The 22,060-nt window shown below is 39.5% G+C and overlaps 2 protein-coding genes across 5 annotated transcripts; one reads left to right on the top strand and one right to left on the bottom strand.

Annotated features, from left to right (window-relative positions):
- The first annotated feature begins 1,620 nt into the window (after positions 1-1,620).
- On the top strand, positions 1,621-13,629 carry LOC145479011 (uncharacterized). 4 transcript variants are annotated; one of them, XM_081457246.1, is made up of 19 exons: positions 1,621-2,704; positions 4,080-4,311; positions 4,902-5,041; positions 5,516-5,625; positions 6,004-6,154; positions 6,462-6,650; positions 7,336-7,441; positions 8,007-8,171; positions 8,300-8,467; positions 8,733-8,843; positions 9,079-9,232; positions 9,316-9,495; positions 10,067-10,128; positions 10,692-10,757; positions 10,898-10,952; positions 11,049-11,105; positions 11,556-11,636; positions 12,135-12,255; positions 12,598-13,629. In XM_081457246.1, exons 2-19 carry the CDS (start codon positions 4,198-4,200, stop codon positions 12,671-12,673), a joined length of 2,106 nt encoding a protein of 701 aa, XP_081313372.1. In that variant the 5' UTR covers positions 1,621-2,704; positions 4,080-4,197; the 3' UTR covers positions 12,674-13,629. The 4 variants fall into 4 exon arrangements, with proteins under 4 accessions (XP_081313372.1, XP_081313373.1, XP_081313370.1 ...); XM_081457247.1 differs by having other exon boundaries at positions 1,621-3,455; positions 11,562-11,636; XM_081457244.1 differs by having other exon boundaries at positions 1,621-3,455.
- Positions 13,630-13,757: 128 nt separating this feature from the next.
- LOC145479010 (HMG domain-containing protein 3-like) lies at positions 13,758-21,173 on the bottom strand. Its single transcript, XM_081457243.1, is given in 9 exon segments — positions 13,758-15,396; positions 15,849-15,983; positions 15,985-16,065; positions 16,269-16,394; positions 17,462-17,592; positions 18,170-18,404; positions 18,931-19,110; positions 19,310-19,446; positions 19,752-21,173. Coding segments are annotated over 9 exon segments (2,547 nt in total). The 5' UTR covers positions 20,830-21,173; the 3' UTR covers positions 13,758-14,952.
- Positions 21,174-22,060: the final 887 nt, after the last annotated feature.

The following is a 22,060-nucleotide window of genomic DNA, read 5'->3' as shown; positions in this document are numbered from 1 at the left end:
GTTGGGGTTGTTGGGGTTGTGAGGGTTGTGGAGGTTGTCAGGGTTGTCGGGGTTGTCGGGGTTGTCAGGGTTGTCAGGGTTGTCGGGGTTGTGGGGGTTGCGAGGGTTGTCAGGGTTGCGAGGGTTGCGAGGGTTGTGGAGGTTGTCAGGGTTGTCGGGGTTGTGGGGGTTGCGAGGGTTGTGAGGGTTGTCGGGGTTGCGAGGGTTGTGAGGGTTGTGTGGGTTGTCGGGGTTGTGAGGGTTGTGAGGGTTGTGTGGGTTGTGAGGGTTGTCGGGGTTGTCGGGGTTGTGAGGGTTGTCGGGGTTGTCGGGGTTGTCGGGGTTGTCGGGGTTGCGAGGGTTGTGAGGGTTGTGTGGGTTGTCGGGGTTGTGAGGGTTGTGAGGGTTGTGTGGGTTGTGAGGGTTGTCAGGGTTGTCGGGGTTGTGAGGGTTGTCGGGGTTGTCGGGGTTGTCGGGGTTGCGAGGGTTGTGAGGGTTGTGTGGGTTGTGAGGGTTGTGAGGGTTGTGTGGGTTGTGAGGGTTGTCGGGGTTGTCGGGGTTGTCGGGGTTGTGAGGGTTGTCAGGGTTGTCGGGGTTGTGAGGGTTGTCAGGGTTGTCGGGGTTGCGAGGGTTGTCGGGGTTGTGAGGGTTGTGAGGGTTGTGTGGGTTGTGAGGGTTGTGTGGGTTGTCGGGGTTGTGAGGGTTGTCGGGGTTGTCGGGGTTGTTGGGGTTGTCAGGGTTGTTGGGGTTGTTGGGGTTGTTGGGGTTGTGAGGGTTGTGGAGGTTGTCAGGGTTGTCGGGGTTGTCGGGGTTGTCAGGGTTGTCAGGGTTGTCGGGGTTGTGGGGGTTGCGAGGGTTGTCAGGGTTGCGAGGGTTGCGAGGGTTGTGGAGGTTGTCAGGGTTGTCGGGGTTGTGGGGGTTGCGAGGGTTGTCAGGGTTGCGAGGGTTGCGAGGGTTGTCAGGGTTGTCGGGGTTGTGGGGGTTGTGAGGGTTGTCGGGGTTGTCGGGGTTGTGAGGGTTGTGAGGGTTGCGAGGGTTGCCAGGTTTGTCAGGGTTGTCAGGGTTGCGAGGATCGTGAGGGTTGTGGAGGTTGTCAGGTTTGTGGGGGTTGTCAGGGTTTTCAGGGTTGTGGGGGTTGCGAGGGTTGTGAGGGTTGCGAGGGTTGTGAGGGTTGCGGGGGTAATATTTGATCTATTCGTGGAATCGTGAGTTTGGGACGCCTGCGTTGTAAGCACAGTGGAACATCGTTAATCCGGTCATCAACAGGTCACAAAAACGTGGCTGTATTAACGGGGTGGCCGTATTAAATTTTGGACATAAAATGACAATAAAATGCAGCAGCAAAAGACATTTATAAGGCGAATGACAAAGAGTTCTCTTGGCGTGCGCCGATTCCTTTCTATTTCCAAGAAAACGTTGAGATGTCATATTTACACTGTGAGCACAAAGGAATGCTTAAGTTACTCAACAGTTCTGTAGTTTCCGTCCTTAAATAAGGGCAGCGACAGACGCACAGTTCTATCCTACTTGAGTGGTTGGAATGTATGGTTCGCAGCACCTTGATGACGTAGGCGTCCTTAACATCCGTCAGTCTTAGCTTGCGAAGTTTCTTCACTTCTAGGCCGTTAAAAATGTCCCCAATGAACTGAGCATCAACCATATCGCCATCCACTCCTAATGTGACCAGCTCTTGGCAGCTGTCAAGCATGCGTGAAATTCGTGTATGTGACCAGAATGAGAGGCGCCCTGGGAGGTAAAAGACTTTAACAGAATGGGAAGCGAACTTAGTTATGACTTCGCAAACGTCGTCCTTAATCGTGCTGACGTCTGTCATGTCCAGCTCCTGGAGACAACGCGTTCTCTGCAACATTGTAATCATAATTTCAGTATCTATCCAGCTATGGGCCACGATAAGGCGCTTCAGATTGGTCAATTTTCCATCTGAGAGAGTCCGCAAAAAAACGCAACGCGTGAGGCAACCCGACAGGTCCAGGGAGAATACTTGGGTGGTGTGATTAAAACATGCACGGAGTTCGCGCATCAATTTCTTTCCTCTTAAACGACTAAAATCCAAATGCTGCAGCAGAACTGGATGAATCAGCAATCGGTTCCAGCTTTGACAAACAATCCGTAACTTGAATCTTTCTCTGAATGCGACATAGTCAAAAATGTGCAGAAATAGTTCCAACGGAAGGAATGGAAACACGGACATCATATTTACCAGTATTAATAAGAGAAAGGATTAAGAATACAATACTCTCGCTATGTAGCTGCTGGCATGGAAATAAGTATATCCGGTACCAAGTTTCTCGGGTGTCACAGCTTTTAAATTGAGGGTGTGTGCAAAATGACAGTCTCATTGTTTATCAAATCATTCACATAGATTGCAATCGAACTGCATATGGCTGAAAATTTCATTGGCCCATCTAAAAAGCACATTCCACGGTACCAGGAAAATTTTCTTGAGAAGTAATAGTTTCTCACAAAAGAGCACTCTTCTCCATGGCGGCACACCGTACGCTATCCGTCAATCACCCGAAATCGGAAACACTCTACAGATCTTATTACGAGAAACAATCAAAGGTTTGTTATAATTGTGTAATGAATCAGTAGGTGCCCAAGCAAACAATTACCCTTTCACAAAGCGAGCGGTGTAGCGTTTATTTTAGTGCCGGACAGCATGGCGAGCAGCATGGACGACTCACTTCGTATTAGCCAGGACGTGGTAAGTCTGAACAGATTTCAATCTATCTCTATCTTTGGATCTCAAGCAATGTTGAAGACGTTTCTGTTGAGCTATAGACTATAGTGCAACGGAGAGAGGTCAGAGAGTTCTGCGTGAAGAATCTTTCTTAGTCTCAGTAGGGTTTTAGTGGGACTGGGAGATGGTCTTCTTGTGTTACTTTCCAGAAACTGCACGCTAAATGCCGTTAAACATTTAGGCGTTTTTATGGTTCACGGTTGTTATGTTTCACGGTTGTTCACGGTCAGATATTACATTTGTGAACCGGTGAGTGACGGAATGCGAGATCTAGAATCGCCCAGCCTGTCTAGGTCTTGTTGGTTCACCGCGAGGTAGGCGAAGCGATTGCGGCGCGCGACTCGCGCGCGCGTTACGGCCATCATGGATGACCGCACAACACCAGATACCCTGGGGCTGAGTTTGCAACCTGGGCGAAGTAGGACGGTCGAAAATACTGGGGAAAAACGAATTCTGTACGTGGGGAAGGCGTGTATTAAAGAGCGACCATATGGTGTTGAGCAAGAAGCTGAACACATTTCCTACTGCATAAGTTTCAGGGTGCCTTTAGAGTCAGAGAAGGAAAAACTTACCTAAGTTACGGAGAAGACGCTGAAGAGGAGTTTACGTTTGGGGATTTCACTTTGAGATTTGTTTCAGAGTTGACTGGCCACACTAGCGAGGGCTACTGGATTGGACAGTGTGGTTGTCTTATAAACAGACAACATGTGTCAAGGTAAATTGTATTGTACCTCGTTGACTTAAAAATTCTGTCATAGTTTACTCGAATAACAGGGACCGTGGATCCAGGGCCCCGTTTGCCCCGGGACCTTTTTGGGGCCGCAAAGCCAATTTTAGTTAATCTGTATCTGAAAGCAGAGAAGTGTTTACGCCTTAAACTCCTTGTACGCTGCGAAACTCTTTTGCGTATTAAGAATATGTGGAAAAACAGCTTTGTAATCACAAGGTTTGAGATGTTGTTACGGCTTTCGTGCGACCTTCTAGAAACGGGCCCCTGCAGGATTTTTCGAAAGGGCGGGGTGGTACCTTGCAGTTGGATACTCAATAGGACGTGCCCACAAAATGTTGCAATTTGAGAATTGTGACCTAGCTGGAAACTATAACACCAGGAATTTTAGTAATGTCACTTTAGAATTTACAATGAGGTACATGTATCTGTCCAGCACAGTGCCTGCCTTTTGTGTCATATAATATTTAAGATCTTTTTTGCACTTGTTTTCCTCTCCAAAAGGGGGGTTGGTAGCCACGCTATCCACTAATCCCCCCTTCACGTAAATACACCCATGGCTAATTTGTCAAATCAATACATATAATACGTTCTATATTTGCTGAATTTCAGAGAGGTAGTATTGGCGACCAGTTGTTTTGATTCGAAACAAAAGTTTATCAATGCCCTCAGGCAGGCCTTCCAGGGTGGAACATTTAGCCTCTTTCCTTCCTGCACCAATAAAGATGTGATGGAATACTACCAGTATCTGAAGAGAGATTTTGAGGCTGGTGACCAACAGCACTGCAACCTAATGGTGCACGTTGGGTTGCAACGAGATGGTTATTGGTGCTTGTCGGAAGAGGTTTGTCATAACTTACATTCATATGTGGCAATTTTTATATATGGACTGCTAAAAACATCTAATGTTTTTGGAACTATCTCCTACTAATGACCAATAATATTGGATAATCCTTTTAGTTTTTAAATACAGTTAATTGCTATTTAGTTAACAACATAGAGCTCTTACGATCCCTGGTAGTCAGCGGTGTCGACACATATACGCTTATGGATTGTAGCATTGCACAGAGGAGGCGTTTCTTTTGGCATTGTACATTTGCGTTAGTGTGGCAGCTCATTGCCCAGGCAGTTCCCCCCCAATGCCTTACCCTCCCTCTTTCCACTGTTTTTGACAGTGTGACAGGTGGCTGTTCATCCTACTGCATGGGGGTAATGGCTGGATTGCCAGGATTTGCCCGCCATGAGAGCAGTCTTCATCTAGTAGCTGGCTGGAAATAGTAGAAGCTCCTGGATGTCTCAAGCACACAACCTTGATTTTAGCGATGTAGTTGTGAATAATAATTATTTCAAATGTTCATAATATGGTGAATGATATCATCATTATTGATACATTACAAATTTTGATTGTAACCTAGTATTGCTTGATCATTGCAGATTCAAGTACACAATTGTTTGCTTGTTCCACAAGAACAAAGGGAGTACAGATGCGCCGACAGGAGGGATTTGACACTTTATCATAACACTCTCGAAAAAAAATTGCTGTCAGAGGGATATCTCTGTGATGTTATGAGAAGGTAGATGTTGTTGGCTTGTGTTGTTAGTACTCTCCTCCTGAACTAGATAAGAGCCCTGTTCTTGTGTATGCACCTCACATAACTTGGATTATCCTTGCAGGTGGGATATCAAAAATAGTATTTTTGGGTCAAGTAAACCCCTTAGAAGGATTTATTTAGTCCTATCCCACATTGATAGAATGTGTATAAGTGGAGGGGTGCATGGAAAAAGCCTTAAGTGTCTCTTGATGTTATACCAAATTGTCCTTTTTTTCACAGAATGAAACAACAAGCAGTTTGTTAGGAGAACAGTGCAGTCCATCAGAAGTCACTTAAGGTCTTTTTCCATGCACCCCTTCGATTATGCATGTGACAGTGCATTTTATCTATTTCTCAGGGCTCTGATATCTATGAGGTACATGTACGTACTTCTTATAGTCAATCATTTGACATGTAGGTATACTAATAGCACATTCACACTGCTCCCTTTTACAGATTTATATCCCTTGCCAGTTGCTGGGGGCCTAACAAAGTACCTTTTTTGGCAGCTGCTGCATTTATTTGCCAGCATCTCATGAAGAAAGGGCAAACTTGTGATAGTGCAGGTATCTCAGTTATATTATTGTCTCGTTTGCAGCAAATGTTGGATGTTAGACTTGAATGGGCAATAAGATTTTGTTGTTGTTTTTTTCAACTTCAAATTGAGTGCCGCAATGGACACTTAAAAGTGATTCAACCTGTGGCCATTTTTTTTTGTTTGTGTATTTTCCCACTTCAAATTGAGTGAGCTTCAATGGCCACTTAAAAGCAATTCAACCTTTTAAAGAACAAGTCTGTTTGTGTTTATTTGTCATTGTCAGACCGATGTACAACAAAGCTAACATTATATGCCCAGGTTTATTGGAAGACCAAATGTTACAATATTAGTCTTCAATTGACACTTTATACATGTATATTAATTTTTATTTTACTCATTATTATAGATCAAGCAAATTTGGGGATGGTATTGAGCCCTGTTAAATCAGTGGGGAAATCACTCTCTGCCAAGATGTTGGCCTTTGCACAGGGTGTTCCAGGTGTGAAACACAACCAGCTTCTGGCAGGTGGTGATCAAGTACTGTCTGGAGTCTCTTCGTAAGACTGGATTTGATTTAATTTCTTTTCATGATATCATAAGTTATGTGTAATCTGGTAGTCAGAGCTTGTTGTATAGCTTGCATACACAATGTTTTTAGTTCCCAGTAAAACAAAAACAAAGCCATAATAGAACACAAATGACAGGTTTGGCATAATAATGTTGTTCTGTTTTAAATTTTATAATAAATGTGACGACTATTATTAAATAGCAATATCTCCCTCTCTAGTTTTGCATGAATAATACTATTAATTCATTGCCTCAATATGTATTCCCATAATATGGCACTGTCTACTTTCCTCTTAGAAAGAAATTAATGGAGGCATTGACCAAGACCACATTTGTTGTTGTCATCGACGATGTAAGGATGAGTGACAGTTTGTCAGAATTCCTTTTGCAAGTGCAAGGTGGTCTAATGCAGGGCTCTTCTCAAGCAGACATTGATTCCCCTTTGGGAGGTGTCCTGTTGACATCAAATGTAAAAGAAAATGAAAGGTTGGTAGAGTTATGATTAAGTATTACCATACCATATTCATGATGATATATAGAATTAGCCAAGCGTAAAAGCAGACTACCTAATTACAGTGAAATAAGCTGGCTCAAGCTTACGATCTTATTGAAAACCCAGGTTGAAAACCTGTACCTTGGAAGCAATCAACTTCACAAAGCAAGTGACCTTGATGAGTGCTATACATTAGTCCATGAGATGGTCACTCGATACTGGTCAGCAAATACCTTGTTTTGACATGTGTCAATTGATTATAACATGTATCCCCGATGCATATACATGTATGTACAAATCTTCTAAGCTACACATGTATGATATTTAATGAACTCCACTCTTACACCTTCGAACTGCAGGAGCTGCGATATAATGTTATCATATAGTATCAGTTCTCTCTTCAACATTGTTGAATGGAATCAAAGATAGCAATTTTCTTTTTCTTCTTTCCAAGTTCTTTCCATGTTGATGATCAATGTCTTACCATGACCAATTCATTTGATTGACCAGGTCTATTGACCCAAACAAGCAAATGGCCAAAATAATATATATATACAGTTTATTCACCACTATTTAGTGCAAAGAAACAAACAAAATAAAACAACCCAAAAAATTACAGTAACTGTATTTATTAAATTAATTGAAAGCTGTTAAAAACCTTAAGTTTACATTTTACAGATTAAGTGGCAGGGTTATACACTTTGTGTACAAGAAAGATGACAACTTTTCAGCCACCAAGGAACAGGCCATAAAAGAACTCATGGATCTTGTCTGTAGCAATAGGGTGAGTAACATGTTTTATGTTCTATGAGCCAACATGTCTTAGGATCTCAAAGATTATGCAATGGAAAAGTCCCGTTTTTGATGAATGAAACTCACTCAAGTGCAGTAATCGAATTTGTGGATGGAAAACCAAGAGTAAACATTTGTGAAAAAGCTCTGCATTTTGTGTGTATTTGTACGCTAATAGATATTAAGTGACCAAAATTCCAGAAGAGAGACTACTAAAAATTTACAGAGGTAATACAAGAAGAGTCAAACAAAATGGTCAGTGCTTTATTATTCATCCAGCTTTTGTCTGTGTATTTTTAAATGATATAACTTTTAGAAATAGTTACATAAATAAATATACATGTAGTTACAATAAGGGTATGTAAACCAGTAACTCAAGACATCTTTTGAACATTTTTTCCTTGTGACTTAATGCAGAACAGGCTCTTCTTATTAAGGAGGACTCTTGTCACTGTTATAAGACCTCGTCACATGAGTGTTACATTGCACCATCCTTAATGTTAGTAATATGGTAAATTAAACTGTAAAAGTTACTAAAGTTGTAATTCATTTTAAAGGGGCTCCTGACAGTTTGGTCAATGAAATACACAGACTGTTTGAAAACCATTCTCCATGAGGGTGTCGTGCTTGGTCGACTGATTGACATTCTCATCACTACCATCTCTGGCCAGCAGGCACGGTGGTACAAAGGTGTGGCCTCAGTGCTTCTTGTCCACACAATGGTGAGTTTTGAATTGCTGACGGAAAGATTGTTGAAAGTGTGGTCCCTGTTTTGGTGTTTCTGTTATACTCTTTTTGTAACTCATTGCTATACTGAACCTCAAGCACTGATTTTGTTTTTGGTGTTCAGCTTTACATGAGTTGTGGACTCTTGCCTGAAGCAGAGCAATTGGTTGAGCTGGTGGAGCAATATGTTGGGCACTACAAAGAGTGTGCAACAGCAAGAGAACAGTGTGTTCTTGAAAAATTGGAACAAACAATTATTCAAGAATGCAAAAACCAAGATGCTAGAGCAAAGGTAAATAATTATTCTTACGTAAATGATTAAGTAAATTGTTTGTAGAGTTGTATGAAATTTGCGCAATCTGGATGCATTTTCAAAATCATCCTAAAAACGTCACAATCAGAACTCCTAATTTTGAGTTCTTGTGGTTACTTATCTGTGGACTCTTACAGTTATAGTTTGATACCAATTGTAATCCAAATCGTACCAATTTTATGTTGAAGCAGGAAATATCCAACCTTGTACATTGAAGAGTCCACATTACCCACATTTACTTTAGGTAAAGACCTGGTTAAACTTAACAGTAAAAGTGAACCAAAATGGAACAATGGTGAAGGGATTAGCGATAAAGTCCAGTCAGCTTGTAAACTGGCCGCACATTGGAAGAAAGGTGAGTCACCATTACATACAAATCTTACAAGTTTGAAGAAACGCATTTGATCATTTGATCATTTAGCAGACAAACAATTTCTACATGCTTAACTCTTAAGCATCCCCCTCTACCCTTAAAAATTATATCAATCTTAATGATTATGATTACTTCCTTCAACGATCCCCAAATGTGTAACATATTAAGAGTACTGCTGCATTATTCCTTATGCCATGTTTTCTTTGTTGAAACTTAGGAGTTGGCTGATGAGGCAAAGAAACATGGACAGTCTGTGGTCAACATATCAGTCCCATTTGCACCTACAATGGCAAATGAAAACAAATTCAAGAAGGCACTTAAATTCCCAACCAGCCTTTTTACTCAGACTATGCTGAATATTGTTGCAAAGAGTAAGTTGTTAAAAGGGAACAGAAACTGATTTTGACGCAGAGAAACATGACATACGAAATGATGATGTGGATTTTTTACACAGCTTGTGGTGACGCTGAGGACAATGCTGAGGAGAGTAATACTCAATCTACAGTTGCTGAACAAGAAGCTTCAGCTGATGAAGAGCTTCAATTCAACAGCCCTCTACATGAGGATCACCTGCAAAGTGTCAAAGCAGTTTACCTGTCCTTGGCTTGTGACTTGCCAACATTGCGAATCTCAGGTACTGTATGTAGGTGAGCACACCAAAAAGTCTTGCTTTTTCAGTGTCAGCATAGTTAGTAACCAAATATAACTGAACTCTGGTGGCCAAATGGGCTGCCATGCGGAGGCTGCAACTATCCAAACAGAGCTACATGCATGCATAGACACGGTCAATGTGGCCAGCGGCGTGGATTGCGCAAAACGATTATGATGATGACTTCATGGAACATGGCAGCCATGCTTTTAAAAGGTAATAAATCGACCAAGGCATGCAGCCTTGATTTACAGCCTACATCCATTAGTACGCCTTGCTATGGTCAACTGACACCTGTCACCCACTACCACACGACCATATCGCAGGCTCAGGTTTTGAACCATTGGAGGTAAAGTGTTTTTATGGGTTATCCTCTGCTCAAGTACTGGTTTTTGATTGGACTATGTGCTCAAACCAGGATAACTTGTTGTCATGAGGGTCAGGTTGCTCAAATGGTAGGTAACTCTAAGTTATGATCTTAGTTGACTGATTATAAAAAAAGAGTAATTGACTACCCGGAGTATTCGTTAAGGTGAAAAAAACCTTTTTTTCCCAGATTTCCCCGACTCGGACAATGAGTCTTGTGATGCAAATGATCCTCCAGTAGCCACCAGTTTGGTAAGTTAAAAACAATAGTGTTGTTTTAACATTACAGAATGATTTAGTTGGATGTATTTAAAATTCTCTAGTCATCAAGAGGAAAGGCACAATGAAACAGTATGTATAGTAAACTAAACTTATGCTCAGGAAAAAAAAAAGATTGCCGGATCACAGACTACTGTGAATTATATAATATCATTCAAATTTATTGTTGCCTCATGAGGACAATTTTAGTCCAATATTGATTTTAAGTGGAACAAACAAAGGGTCTCATCAAGTATTTGATGTTTCAAGAGAGACATATTTCTTAGGTTGGCATTCTTTGCCTATGTGCCATTTTCATGCTGGAGCAGTCAGTGATTGTGCCAAGCCTTTATCTGCACACACAGTATACATTTCTGCTGCATACAATATTTATTACATGTGTTGAAAAAACCTTCCACTCAAATCAATTTAGCATCTACAAAGTGCTATATTGATTTAGGGGAAATTTAAGTTCAAAGGTCTAAAAGATTCTTGAATGCTTACCAACAGGTTATGTAATTTTTTTAATCATTTTTTTTTTTATGTAATTTTAAAAGATGACTCGAACATCAAAAAGGGCAATGAACGTCCTCACTCCCAGGAGGAGGAAAGCTTTTGAAATGGTAAATATATCCACAATATTTTTATGCTTTTAAAAGGAAATGACTTAACATCTTCTGTAACATTGTAAAGTAAATATGAAGTTGGTGCAAAGTACTTTACTCGTAACAAACTCTTTATGCTATTGATTCGTTCATTATAGGGATATACAGCAGGAGCCAAACACAGGATCAGCTTGGACAGTAATGAAACAGTTGGTAATGTTGGTTGATAATGTTGTCAATTGAATGTGATTTACTTTTATTTTGAGTCGTTGCTAAGAATAACATGGCACACTTGATCACTTCATACAGGCGAATGTAGCATTTGGGGTGGAGATAATGATATGGATGAGCCTCAAGTTTTATCAGGTGCTGGATGGTTAAAATAAACAGTCATCACTTTAAGTAGTAAAACAGTTCTGCAGGTATGGTATCAAAAACAAGGGATGACCTGAACCTAGTTGACAGAAGTTTATATATGAAATACCTATGGGCAATAATTTTGAATGAGTTTTACATCTTTCTATCTCTTTCAACAATTTTTTGGGTTATCTGGGGTAGAGACAGTATTCTAGAGAAGGGGGTTTAAGATATGGACCACTGAAGGCTGTATGCATCCTCCAAGGAACATTTTTTTAAAATCGAGGTCCTGAGGGACCAGCATTCTGAGGCCAAATCCTCATGTTATAATTGCTTATAGGGTCGCATCTTTTTATTTGAAGGTTTGATCCCTTGATCCACCTGGGCTATACTTGGTGTTGAGTCTTCCAACAATTAAATGCTTTTGTTACTAACATTAAAATCTATTTTTGGACTTAGCTATAGAAGAAGACAGAGCAACCAAAGCAGCATCTGAACACTCTGTCAGTGGTTGTGTTGGTGTTAGGAAGACAAGGAAAGGTAATTTTGTCACATAGGAAAAGTGGATGAAATAAATGGTCCAAAATGCAGACCTCGTGTGTATATTTGAAACAGTTACAAAATTAGGTGGTGATGCAGAACCAACTAGAGGGCACTGAACTATTTTGCTATGTAGCTAGTCGACCAGAAATTTTTCTACAATTTTATTTCTACAATTTTATTTCTACATGCATATCTGGGTGACAATTTCAATGTGAACTGCACAAACTCTTACATAGCATGCTTGTGCAACTAGATGTTTGACAACACATGTGTATGCGCATCAAAGCAAGATTCCAGCCCCATCCAGTGTGCCAGCCACAAACCAGTGAAGTTTCAGAAATACAATGTGCTTAATCATTATGGAAAACAAACATGAATAATAATTATTGTCAGTCAATAAAAAGTCAAATCACTCTTCCTTGTATGTATGATAGAACTGAGGGACAATAATTTAAACTTATAGGGATTCTATGTAAACTGCCTTTTTTCAAACAGTGACAAATGACGATGCATGCAAACTGTGTATGCTGAGTACACCTCCTGGCAGCAAAAAGAAGTGTTCCAAACAAGGAATAAAATGGGTACAGTGTGACACATGTGACGACTGGTTCCACCTGTAAGTAATGTTCAAGACAAGCAAACAACTGTCAACTTAGATTTTGTTTTCACTCCAAAAAAAAATAACTATTATATAAGTGATGAAGGTGAAAGGAATAAGACCATCACCAATTCCTGTACTTCTGTCCCCCCAAAAAGAGTAAGTTGTACACGGAGGGATCGAAGGACAACCATGCAAATTTTTTGGTTATCAAAACCTCTTTACCTTCCAGTAGTGCTTTGGGAATGGGAAGAGCAATTTATTATTATAAATGTTTGCTACAAGTCCTCTGTTGTGTTCTGGTCATATAATAAAACTGTACACATAATCTAAATAATGTAAATTTCTTTTTTTGTACAGGTTGTGCTCTGGGCTCAACAGTATGCCCAAAGAAGACGAAGACTGGGAATGTGCCAAGTGCAAAGATAGGCAGTAATCTATCAGAGGGTGCCGAAGAGGGTAGGGGGGAGGAAAGGGAGGGGGGATTGGATGCTGCAGCCCGAGGGTTTGGCTGAGGAGTCTGGAGCCCCATGTTGTTTATTATTTTGTTTTCAAAGTCTGTTCGATTGTTAGCCACATATGTAATTTAAAGCTTTACTCTCAAGCCGAGATGGCCAAAATACCAGTTATCAAAACGTAAGGGGTCAGTCACATAATTCTTGTACCCTTTGATTTGAAAACAGTATGTGAAATACACAGTTTGAATTTAACATGTTTTCAAGGAACAATAACATTCTGCAGGAAAAGGTTATCTTTACCGAGATAAATTTTGATCTATTCATGCTGTTTCCTATTTTTGGAAACTCTCCAAATCAAAACATGGAAAACCATTGTGTACGTGTCTTCAGTAAATATACATCAAAAAGTAATATACGTAAAATCTTGTTGCTGCCATTCATCTTAAATCATACTTCTGTTCAGAAATAGAATGATGATGTTAGAATCAAATTCCCTATAAATGCAATGACCCTTGAGGAAACTGTGGTTATAGCTGCAGGATTGAAGTTTTCTTATTGGTGTAAAGAAGTGGAAAAACCCCCTAAAAAAAAAAACCATCATCAACTTAATTTTGAACAGTATTGTTATGTGAAAATTGTAAGGGTAATACCCAATATGTCTGGCACATGTTAATTCTATAATTCTAGTTTTAAGTGATAACTTTTGTATATACAATACTTCAAGCATGAAGGCAACAACAATTTTTAGAAAAACTATCAAATTACCTGATTGTCAATAAAAAGGTGTACAGAAAAAGATGATCCCACCAGTTTTCATAGTGTGTTCTTCCTCTTACCAGAAGAATCCCTTGTTTTCTCTCAAATATTGTATTCAACATGCAAAAATAAAATTCATATCTTCAAGCCACTTTGTAAATTTCTTTTTCTTATATTGAGAACTGGTTTTTGAACAAATAACTTTGAGGAAAAAAAAAAAAAAACTGTCTGGGAAAAGAACAAAATAGATTAATAATAGACGATAAAGATGAAAGGATTAAAGCAATGTGGGGTTTTCTATTTATAATTTTTGGTTTCCTAGTCCCCTCCTCTTCCCCAAGAGGACATTAACCTGTTGTCTTAGGTGGAAATCCCATTGGACAAGTACTTCACCCTAATAAAAGTTTCAGTTTCAGTAGGAAATTTTCATTCCCTCGCTGAAAGAGTTGCACACTAAGACACAGGGGGTATCATCGAGTAACCAGCTCGACTCATTGTGGCCAGGATATTTTAGACCATGAGAAGTCAGGTTAAAACCATGAGAAAAATGCCAGCTATAGCAAAGAACTTGTGCTTTGTATCCCCATGCAATTATACCAACTAAAATTTTCTAAAAGGTTTTTAGGAAGAAATCACAACTCACTGAATCATTGTCAGAGGATATTGCATGATGCAGAAATCAACTGATTAAACGTACATCACAAACATGTAAATCAGGAGTCAACATCTTGAATATAGAATAGTGAATGCTGCAGAACTCAACTGAAATTATCTGTGAGAAGAGGTCATTCTCAGACCCCAAAATTCAGGAGCCAGCATAACCCACGTATCTCTTGGCAATATATGTGATATTACGTGTCGACAAGTTTTTAATGCACACAAGGTACGAAGAAAGTCCAAAAAACAAAAAAACAAAAATTCAAAATAATAATTATTTTCCAAGTTGAAAAAGAGGTAGAAATCTTGATAACAAGACGACATGATTAATATTGTCGGGTTTTATAAGGAAGTCTACGAAATACAGGATGTAAATCGCAATCCCTACACACCAAGATAAGGACAGAAGTGTCTATTGTACAGTAAATACTATTATTCCAGCAGCAGTCGATTCTGTGAGAAGAAAAATAATTAACTATTAGAGGAAGTGGAGCAAAATATCATGGTTTGTCAATTTCGACCAAATCAATTAATCAGCGAGAACACCAAATCATAATATGTGCAAGTTCAATAGTTATTTTGTCATTCAATTACCAAGGTTGTTTTGTATTCATATTTAAACCTAAGGAAGGTTCCATTTTTCACTTGAGATTGGATTCAAGAGTGTGATTTCAATCACACATGAGCATAATATTGTTTAGATGAAACTACGCACGAGCAGACCATTACTTGTGGGCAGTTATTTGCAAGTTAACGGGGTGGGCTTTTGGAATGTTAGAAAACTATAGAACTTTTAAAATCTCCTGGACCAGAAGTCAGCATTTACTTAGTGAAATGAAGATGATTACAATTTCTTAACAATTACAAAACGTTTGTAAACATCCCGAGCAATTGTTTCATTGTCTTTCAGCATGGACTCAAGTCGTAATCGTTGATGTTCTACTATTGCTTCATTCTGATAGTAGTCCATCAAATAATTAAACAAGAAGTGAGTGCCAAAGGATTGTGCACAAGAACTGCGTAAACGCCGCTGGTTTTTGCGCGAGTTCTCAACTTCCTGATAACTTGTTTTAATTGTTAAACTTTGTCGGCATTTGTCAATGTCGTGGTAAACACACAAGGGTGACTTGTGAGGATTGGATTTGTTATGAAAACGATCACCCAGAACATAGTGCCGTGTTGTCATGGTTACTGGATGCTGGAGTCTCTCTAGGTTGTCTGGGTTTTGCAACTGCCTTGACATGTCTCTATATTCCTGTGGGACTATGTAGGGAACATCAACATCGCACTGCATGAGAAAGAAAGTACTGACATAAACAAATGGGAACAAATGGGAACAAATGTAAATATAAACATATGATTCCTGAAACATTTTGTTACCTTTCTCACGAATTTGGCAAACAATTTGTGTCAATATATATTTGCCATCTGTTAAGAGAATCTATGTTTTACAATAAATAGGTTTCATCCCGCAGTGTCAGTTAATGTTATTCTGAAGAATTAAAATAGAGTATGGCCAGTGGTTGAAGGTAAATCAGATTATCACTTGTTCGTTAATTCGTTCGTAGGTTCAATCAATCATGTTGGATTTTAAAAAATACACATCAAGGAAAACAACCATTACCTGTAAGTTTGGAATTCATCCAAACATACAGAGGCGGTGAACACCCTAAAATAAAGTTGACCCAGGGGTGCCTGCTTAATAGAGGTTGACGTATTAAATATAGACAAAATGCTTACATTAGGATGTCTTCCAAACTCTGGTTTTTCAAAACAGCCATAGTTTTCTCCCCACACAATATCAGTGATATCAGGAACACGACACTCCATATGTCTTGCAAATCCACAAGGAGAATCACTTATAAACACAGGGGGGTGGATACTTCAGTGACAAATAAAGATCAGCAGCATCCCTAACAGATTCAGCCAATGTCAAAAACTTTGAGGCCACAGTTGTCTAAAGGAATATTTCAATAGAATTATGCCTTTGGTAATTCAATAAAGTTACATGACAACTACCTTAAAATTATAGGACACGACTCAAGTGTCATATCTGTCTGGTTTTCTGTCTGTCTGTCAGATCTAATTTTTTTTTAAATTGCTGATAGGAATCGCTAATTGTGGTGGCCAAATTGCTTGACATTACCAAGATGTACTCACTCCATGTCGACAAACTAAGTGATAAAATCCTCCAGTTCTACCAGGTGACTTGTTGTAGCCATGGCATGGACATAACCCTACCAACAGAGTCGCATACAAAGCATGGATGTCCAGACGTAATTTGGTCTGAAAAGACAAGGAATGTCATTTCTTATTTCATAAACTAGAAAAAATCTTCCAAATAAGAGTTGTAGAGGATGTGTGGTTGGCACCACCTCAAAATTAATTTCAAGAAGGTAGTCAGAATGATTGCAAAAGTTAGTAACATTTAACAATCCTATCGAACTAGAAAATTCATATACACATAGACTTTCGTCTAAAAACATAGACGTTATTTTCTGTAAACAATTACTAGTTGTGATAATGTAAATGTCAATTATTATTCAAGGCTGTGCTGTAAGATGAATTCTAGGGAGCCCTTTGGGTACCCAACCTTGCAGGCTAGGGTGTCCAGAGGTGAAGCTCGGTAGCCTGAACCAAAAAAAATTCAAAATTAATTAATTGATTCATTATTTATAATTAACTAATAACAATTAATATATGATAACCAACTGACCATCAAATAAAAATGTCTTGCATTGTTTCTAGGCCAGTTATCCTATTAATATAAAGATTCTCATGTAATTTTTGGTAATACTGTGTGCAAAAGTCCACAAAGAAAGACGAAATGTACACATTTTTTTGAGTTAAAATGGTTATTATATGTAGAAAAAGTAAGTCATTTTTCAATTCCCTCTTTTCCCTCTATGCATGCGCTTCTGATAATTTAGTTCACATTTTCCTTCAACAAGGGACTTTTCATGCACATTGAAAAAACCACAAGAGCTAACAAGACTTTTTGAAGTGATAAGAAGTTAACAGGGAAACTGCTGTACGTATCACTGTAGCCCAGTGTGAAACGTACGCATCAAACTGAGTCATTAAATGTCCAATGTTTTGACTTCACAGATGGATTTAAACATTTTGAATTTTGCCTTGTAATCTTCATTACAATGCAAGAAATCAATAAGAGAAAGAAAAGTTAATGAGGCTGTTTTCATTTCTAAATTAAATCTCAAAAAGCAGGTCGCCCAGCGGGGCGACTAGGTATGTTTTTCCTGTCACCCGGGTGCTGATAGAGCACAGGCTTGTTACTCCTGAAGTTATTAGAAAAGATAGCAACGTATATAACAACACGAATAATGGAAACTTACAGCAGATTTACTGGAGATTTTGATCCCACAATTTCTTGCAACATCATCTAATTCCTCTTTTGACATGGTTTGAAGTTTTTCCATGTCAAGAACTTTGGATTTTACCAAATTCAACAGCTTGTAGGAGTCACCTAATATTGAGATAAAGAAACAAGCCATCGTGAATATAATAATAAGGATTCACAATAATAGTATTATTGTTCCTCTGTGGAAAGTTATCAGTCAAGATCGACGATTTTCCTTATTGGCAAACCAAACCGGGGCTAGTATTGTTGAAAGGAAGGAGTCGGAGAAAGGACAAATCTATTCAATTCATCCTACCATTATTCTGAAATGTAGAACCAGATGGAAAAAAATATTAACAATGGCTAAATAACATCTTGACCTTTAGTCCAAAACAAAAATAATAATGCAGATGTCACACACTAACAGGGCGATGAAGTCAAATAATTACAAAATGCTCAACAAGCCTTTTAAGAGTTAGTAATGGATAAAACAAACTATGATGGAATTTACCCTTAACAATGGATGAGACAAATTATGATATCTCCATTATCTGTAATCAATCCCTCCTTGTGACATTACTGTAGATTTCTGACACTAGCATTCCATGAGAGTATTATTAATTTTTTTCCTTCTGAGGGTGCCCACTTAACACATGTTCCACTGCACTACAAATGGAATTTTAAAAGGAAATACCAGTTCTACCTTCAGGGGTTTGACTGCCTTTCAAAAATTCACTCTTTTTGTCCATTTCAGTATTGAACACAACAGACCCTCTAAATGCTGGTGGAATAATTGGAGGAATTTCTTCAGCAGCAAATTTCATATGCTCGTTGGCCCTGCTATACACACACTGCTCAATCATATGATGACGAATTTTCTCCATGAAATTTTCCAGTGAACACACTTCCTTTTTGTCATCTATGCTTGAAAAATCAATCTACCATGAAAAGAACAAATACAAAAACCAATAACAGTAGTTTCGTTGTTAAGCCGAGGCATAAAAATGTAATAGAGCAGAAACTTAAGTTTATCGTCAGAGGCCCTAAGGTTATATGCGGTTCTTGTCCCTCAAATTTAGAACTTAGATAGTCTGGAGCCAACTAAGAAAGAGAATTATAAACTATCCTTGATAGCTCTTTGAATTTGCTGCTGGCTTGTTAAATGTTTCTACCTGAGAAGATTAAACCAGCCACTACATCGTAGCCTGAGTAGGTCAAAACACGGGCTGCTTTATTTTGTAGTTTTTGTCACTTATTTCGTAAAGTTAGCCGACAGTTTCCCCAAACAATGTTGCAATAGACAAAGTGTGGCATGTGGAAAGATGGTCAAAGGATGTCCCCTATGCATGCAACACTGAAAGCATGTGTAAAAACAGCTAACCTCCCAAGATTCCATGGGACAAAACACGTGGAGGTATAGTAAACAAAGAAAGACAATTCAGCAATATATATGCAAATTCTCACCCTGCTATTGTTACAACAGTTCTTCTCGTTGCCATCACCAAGATACACTTCGCCAACAATTCCACAAATTCCACAAATAACATCATCCAGGTTTCTTGTTGTGATGGTCTCAAAACAGTAAAATCCTTGGTAGGACAAACTGGCAATGTAATCCAGCTTTGCATTTGATAATCTGTGAGACTTGATAAAAGAATGTGACAAAGTTAGCCAACAGAGGAACAAGGCAAACCTTAGAACCAGCTGAACAATGATGAGGAAAACAATATCAGATTGTTTTATGTACTATAAGAAAGACATGAGAGAACAGGATGATATAGCAGTTTCTGCTTGGCAGAGGCAAACCTTGATATTTGAGAATATATATTTGTTGCAAATGTACCTGTTCCAACTTCTGATTCAAGAATGTCAGCTTGGCCATGATCACATTACTGATAGGGTGTCCAAGTTTGAAATGTTCACGCCATTCCAATAGGATGTCAAATGATATCAGCACAGAATCTGCTACATTAAACAGGCCTAACAAAAAAAGATATTGTGCAGAGAAAAAACAGTAATGAAAGCCTTTTACTATAAATAGCCAGGGTTCTCAAGAAATGGCGGCATCTGCTTAAAAACCAGGTACTAATTTTGCACCAACAACTTCTTAGATATGGTAAGGCTCACTATGTGTTATGGGCCTCTATGTGGAAGGCGCAGTGCCCTCATAGTGAGCGAGAGGCATTTGATAAAAGGATAATGCATTAAACCAAAATACAAAGCCAACAACTTTGAGAATATAACTTCTAAATTTCAAAAACAAATTTGTGAAATCCAACACTCACCGATGTCCGAGGGGTCTACTTGGTGAATGGCTCTGCAGGTATCCCTCTGACATACCTTTATTCTGACTTCCACTTTCGAATACGGCCTTGCAGAAGTAACCAAGTAAGCCTGCCCTTCGCTGCCAGGATGCTTAATTTGATTCCCCAGATTATGCCCACATAACCCACAAGCAGAAGCCGTTGGGTACAATAGAGAGGGCCAAGAACTAGCATTGCGAGCATCGATTGCAGTAAGAAGTGCAGGGGAGATGAAATCGTAAGGCAACTGCCGGCTCGAGTTTAGTTCCATGGTTTTCATCCGCTGTAACGGTAAAGATGAAGCTGACGAGGCACTAGGAAGAGGATCAGCTATAGGAGAAGTGCTAGTGCTGGTGCCTTGTTCTTGGCAGTAGCCTCCGGTGCAGAAGATAGCGTGGAGATGGACGCAAAATTTCTTGGCCCGTTCGTACCTTCCCTTCGCCACGAAAGACCTGCAGTCAGTGTCTTTAGAGCTGCAGGTCAAAACCCCATCCAAGATCTTCACATGGATATATCCCATGGTGTTATTGGTTGAAGGAAAACCAAGCACAGCATAAGATATATCTGATACTTTCACCACAACAGCCATGCTTTTCTGTGACCCAAGTAAAGCGGAGAGCATTTCCTTGGAAGCACCGTCTCCATTATAATCCTCAATTTTGTCGCGAGATAATTCGAATGTGTCTTGAGGGGGAACAGCATCTTTACACTCTTCAGAATGCTTGCAACTAAAGGACGCAGCACGTCCCGAAGACACAAAAGTTGCACGAACACTCATGCAGTCTTTGTGGCTACAAAAGAACAAGTCGCCTTCTTTCATAACAAAACAACGATCGTCGCGTGTACTTGTTCTAGCCGAGAAAATTGACATCTCCTTGGTGGCTAAAACAACAACGGCACCAGGACAACTGCTCTTTGGCTTTTTAGTTGCTGGTTCTTTCGTTCCACCAAGATGGAAGCCACATCTCTGACATTTAGCTGGCTTCCAACGCGTTGAATATGTACTTTTGCAACGCGAACATTCACCAAACCCTCGTTTTGTGCTTGTAGAAGGAATCATTGGAATGTTACAACGAAACCACGCAATGTCTAAGAACGAAGCGAAGAACGAAGAACAAAGAACGAAGCGAAGCGAAGCAATGTCAAAACGAAACCAATATGTGCAGTAAAAAAGCAAGCTCAAATAACGAAGAATAACGAAGCAAATGTAGTAAGGTATTATACATTGAAATTGAAATTCCGAAGATAACGCAATTTGAAATTCCGAAGATCAAGCACTCACAAATCTAAGCTACCGAAATAAGTTCAAGGAAGAAAGCCGAGCTAATATTACGCAGACGAAATAAGCCAATCATATGCTTGCAACCCATGCAACCATGTCGCATGCATCAACCAATCACAGAGCACGATACGAGAGGTCCGTATTAACTGGTTTTCTTTGCAGATTGTTGACCTGTTGGGCATGGAAATTTCCGTTTGCAAGCATGAATCACCGACGTGTTTACTAAATATCTGATAATGATGCTTTGCAGTGTGGCTAATTTTGGGTACTTTAAAAGTCCCAAAAAGTTAAAATACAGCTAGCGTATCAGTTTAGTCTTGGAAGCTCACTTCTATTTCAGTTAAGGAAGGTATCCGGTCAAGTTGCCTACGTTCAATCTCGCCTACACCACCGTGGTTAACTCGCCTACAGACGATCTGTTATTGATTGTAGATGGGGTACGCCAGCGTTTCCTACGTTTTCCAGAACTCATATTAGCTGCAAAGTAAACCCAAGGATAGTAGTTAAGAGGTTATTATAATTATAAAAACGTTGCCTTGTGATTCTAGCGGGGCTTGATCAATCAAGGGTTTAAGGCTTTCTGTTTTATAGCTGAATCCATTATCCCACAGGCTTTTCCACAACAAATCGCCTTGATTATTGTGGTCCGACTGCGTTGTTGTCTATAAAATTGAAGAAGCCAAGCCTGAACACGCAATCTCACTCTATCCGCGCAAAAGTATTAACTTAACATTTTAAACATGCTTACGCGTGAAGTACAACACTGGATATGCTAATTTACTCTATGACACTATCACCCTTTCATTTGTATAAGAAAGTTTTACGGCACAAGCAGTAAAACGCAGTTAATGGAGCGTGACATGCAAACCTCGGAAACAGTTGTTTATTGTATTCCGGCGTGCCCAATTAATGTTAACGTTCTTACATGGTTAAAACTATGTAAGAACGCTATCGAATTATGCATGGCACCCGCAGAGATCGAGTGAGGTCCTTGAATGCGTTATTGTGT

Source organism: Orbicella franksi, chromosome 2 (assembly GCF_964199315.1).
Source record: "Orbicella franksi chromosome 2, jaOrbFran1.1, whole genome shotgun sequence".
Lineage (NCBI taxonomy): Eukaryota > Metazoa > Cnidaria > Anthozoa > Scleractinia > Merulinidae > Orbicella > Orbicella franksi.
The sequence above is the reverse complement of the archived record's forward strand: the minus strand, read 5'-3'. Positions and strand labels throughout refer to the sequence as shown.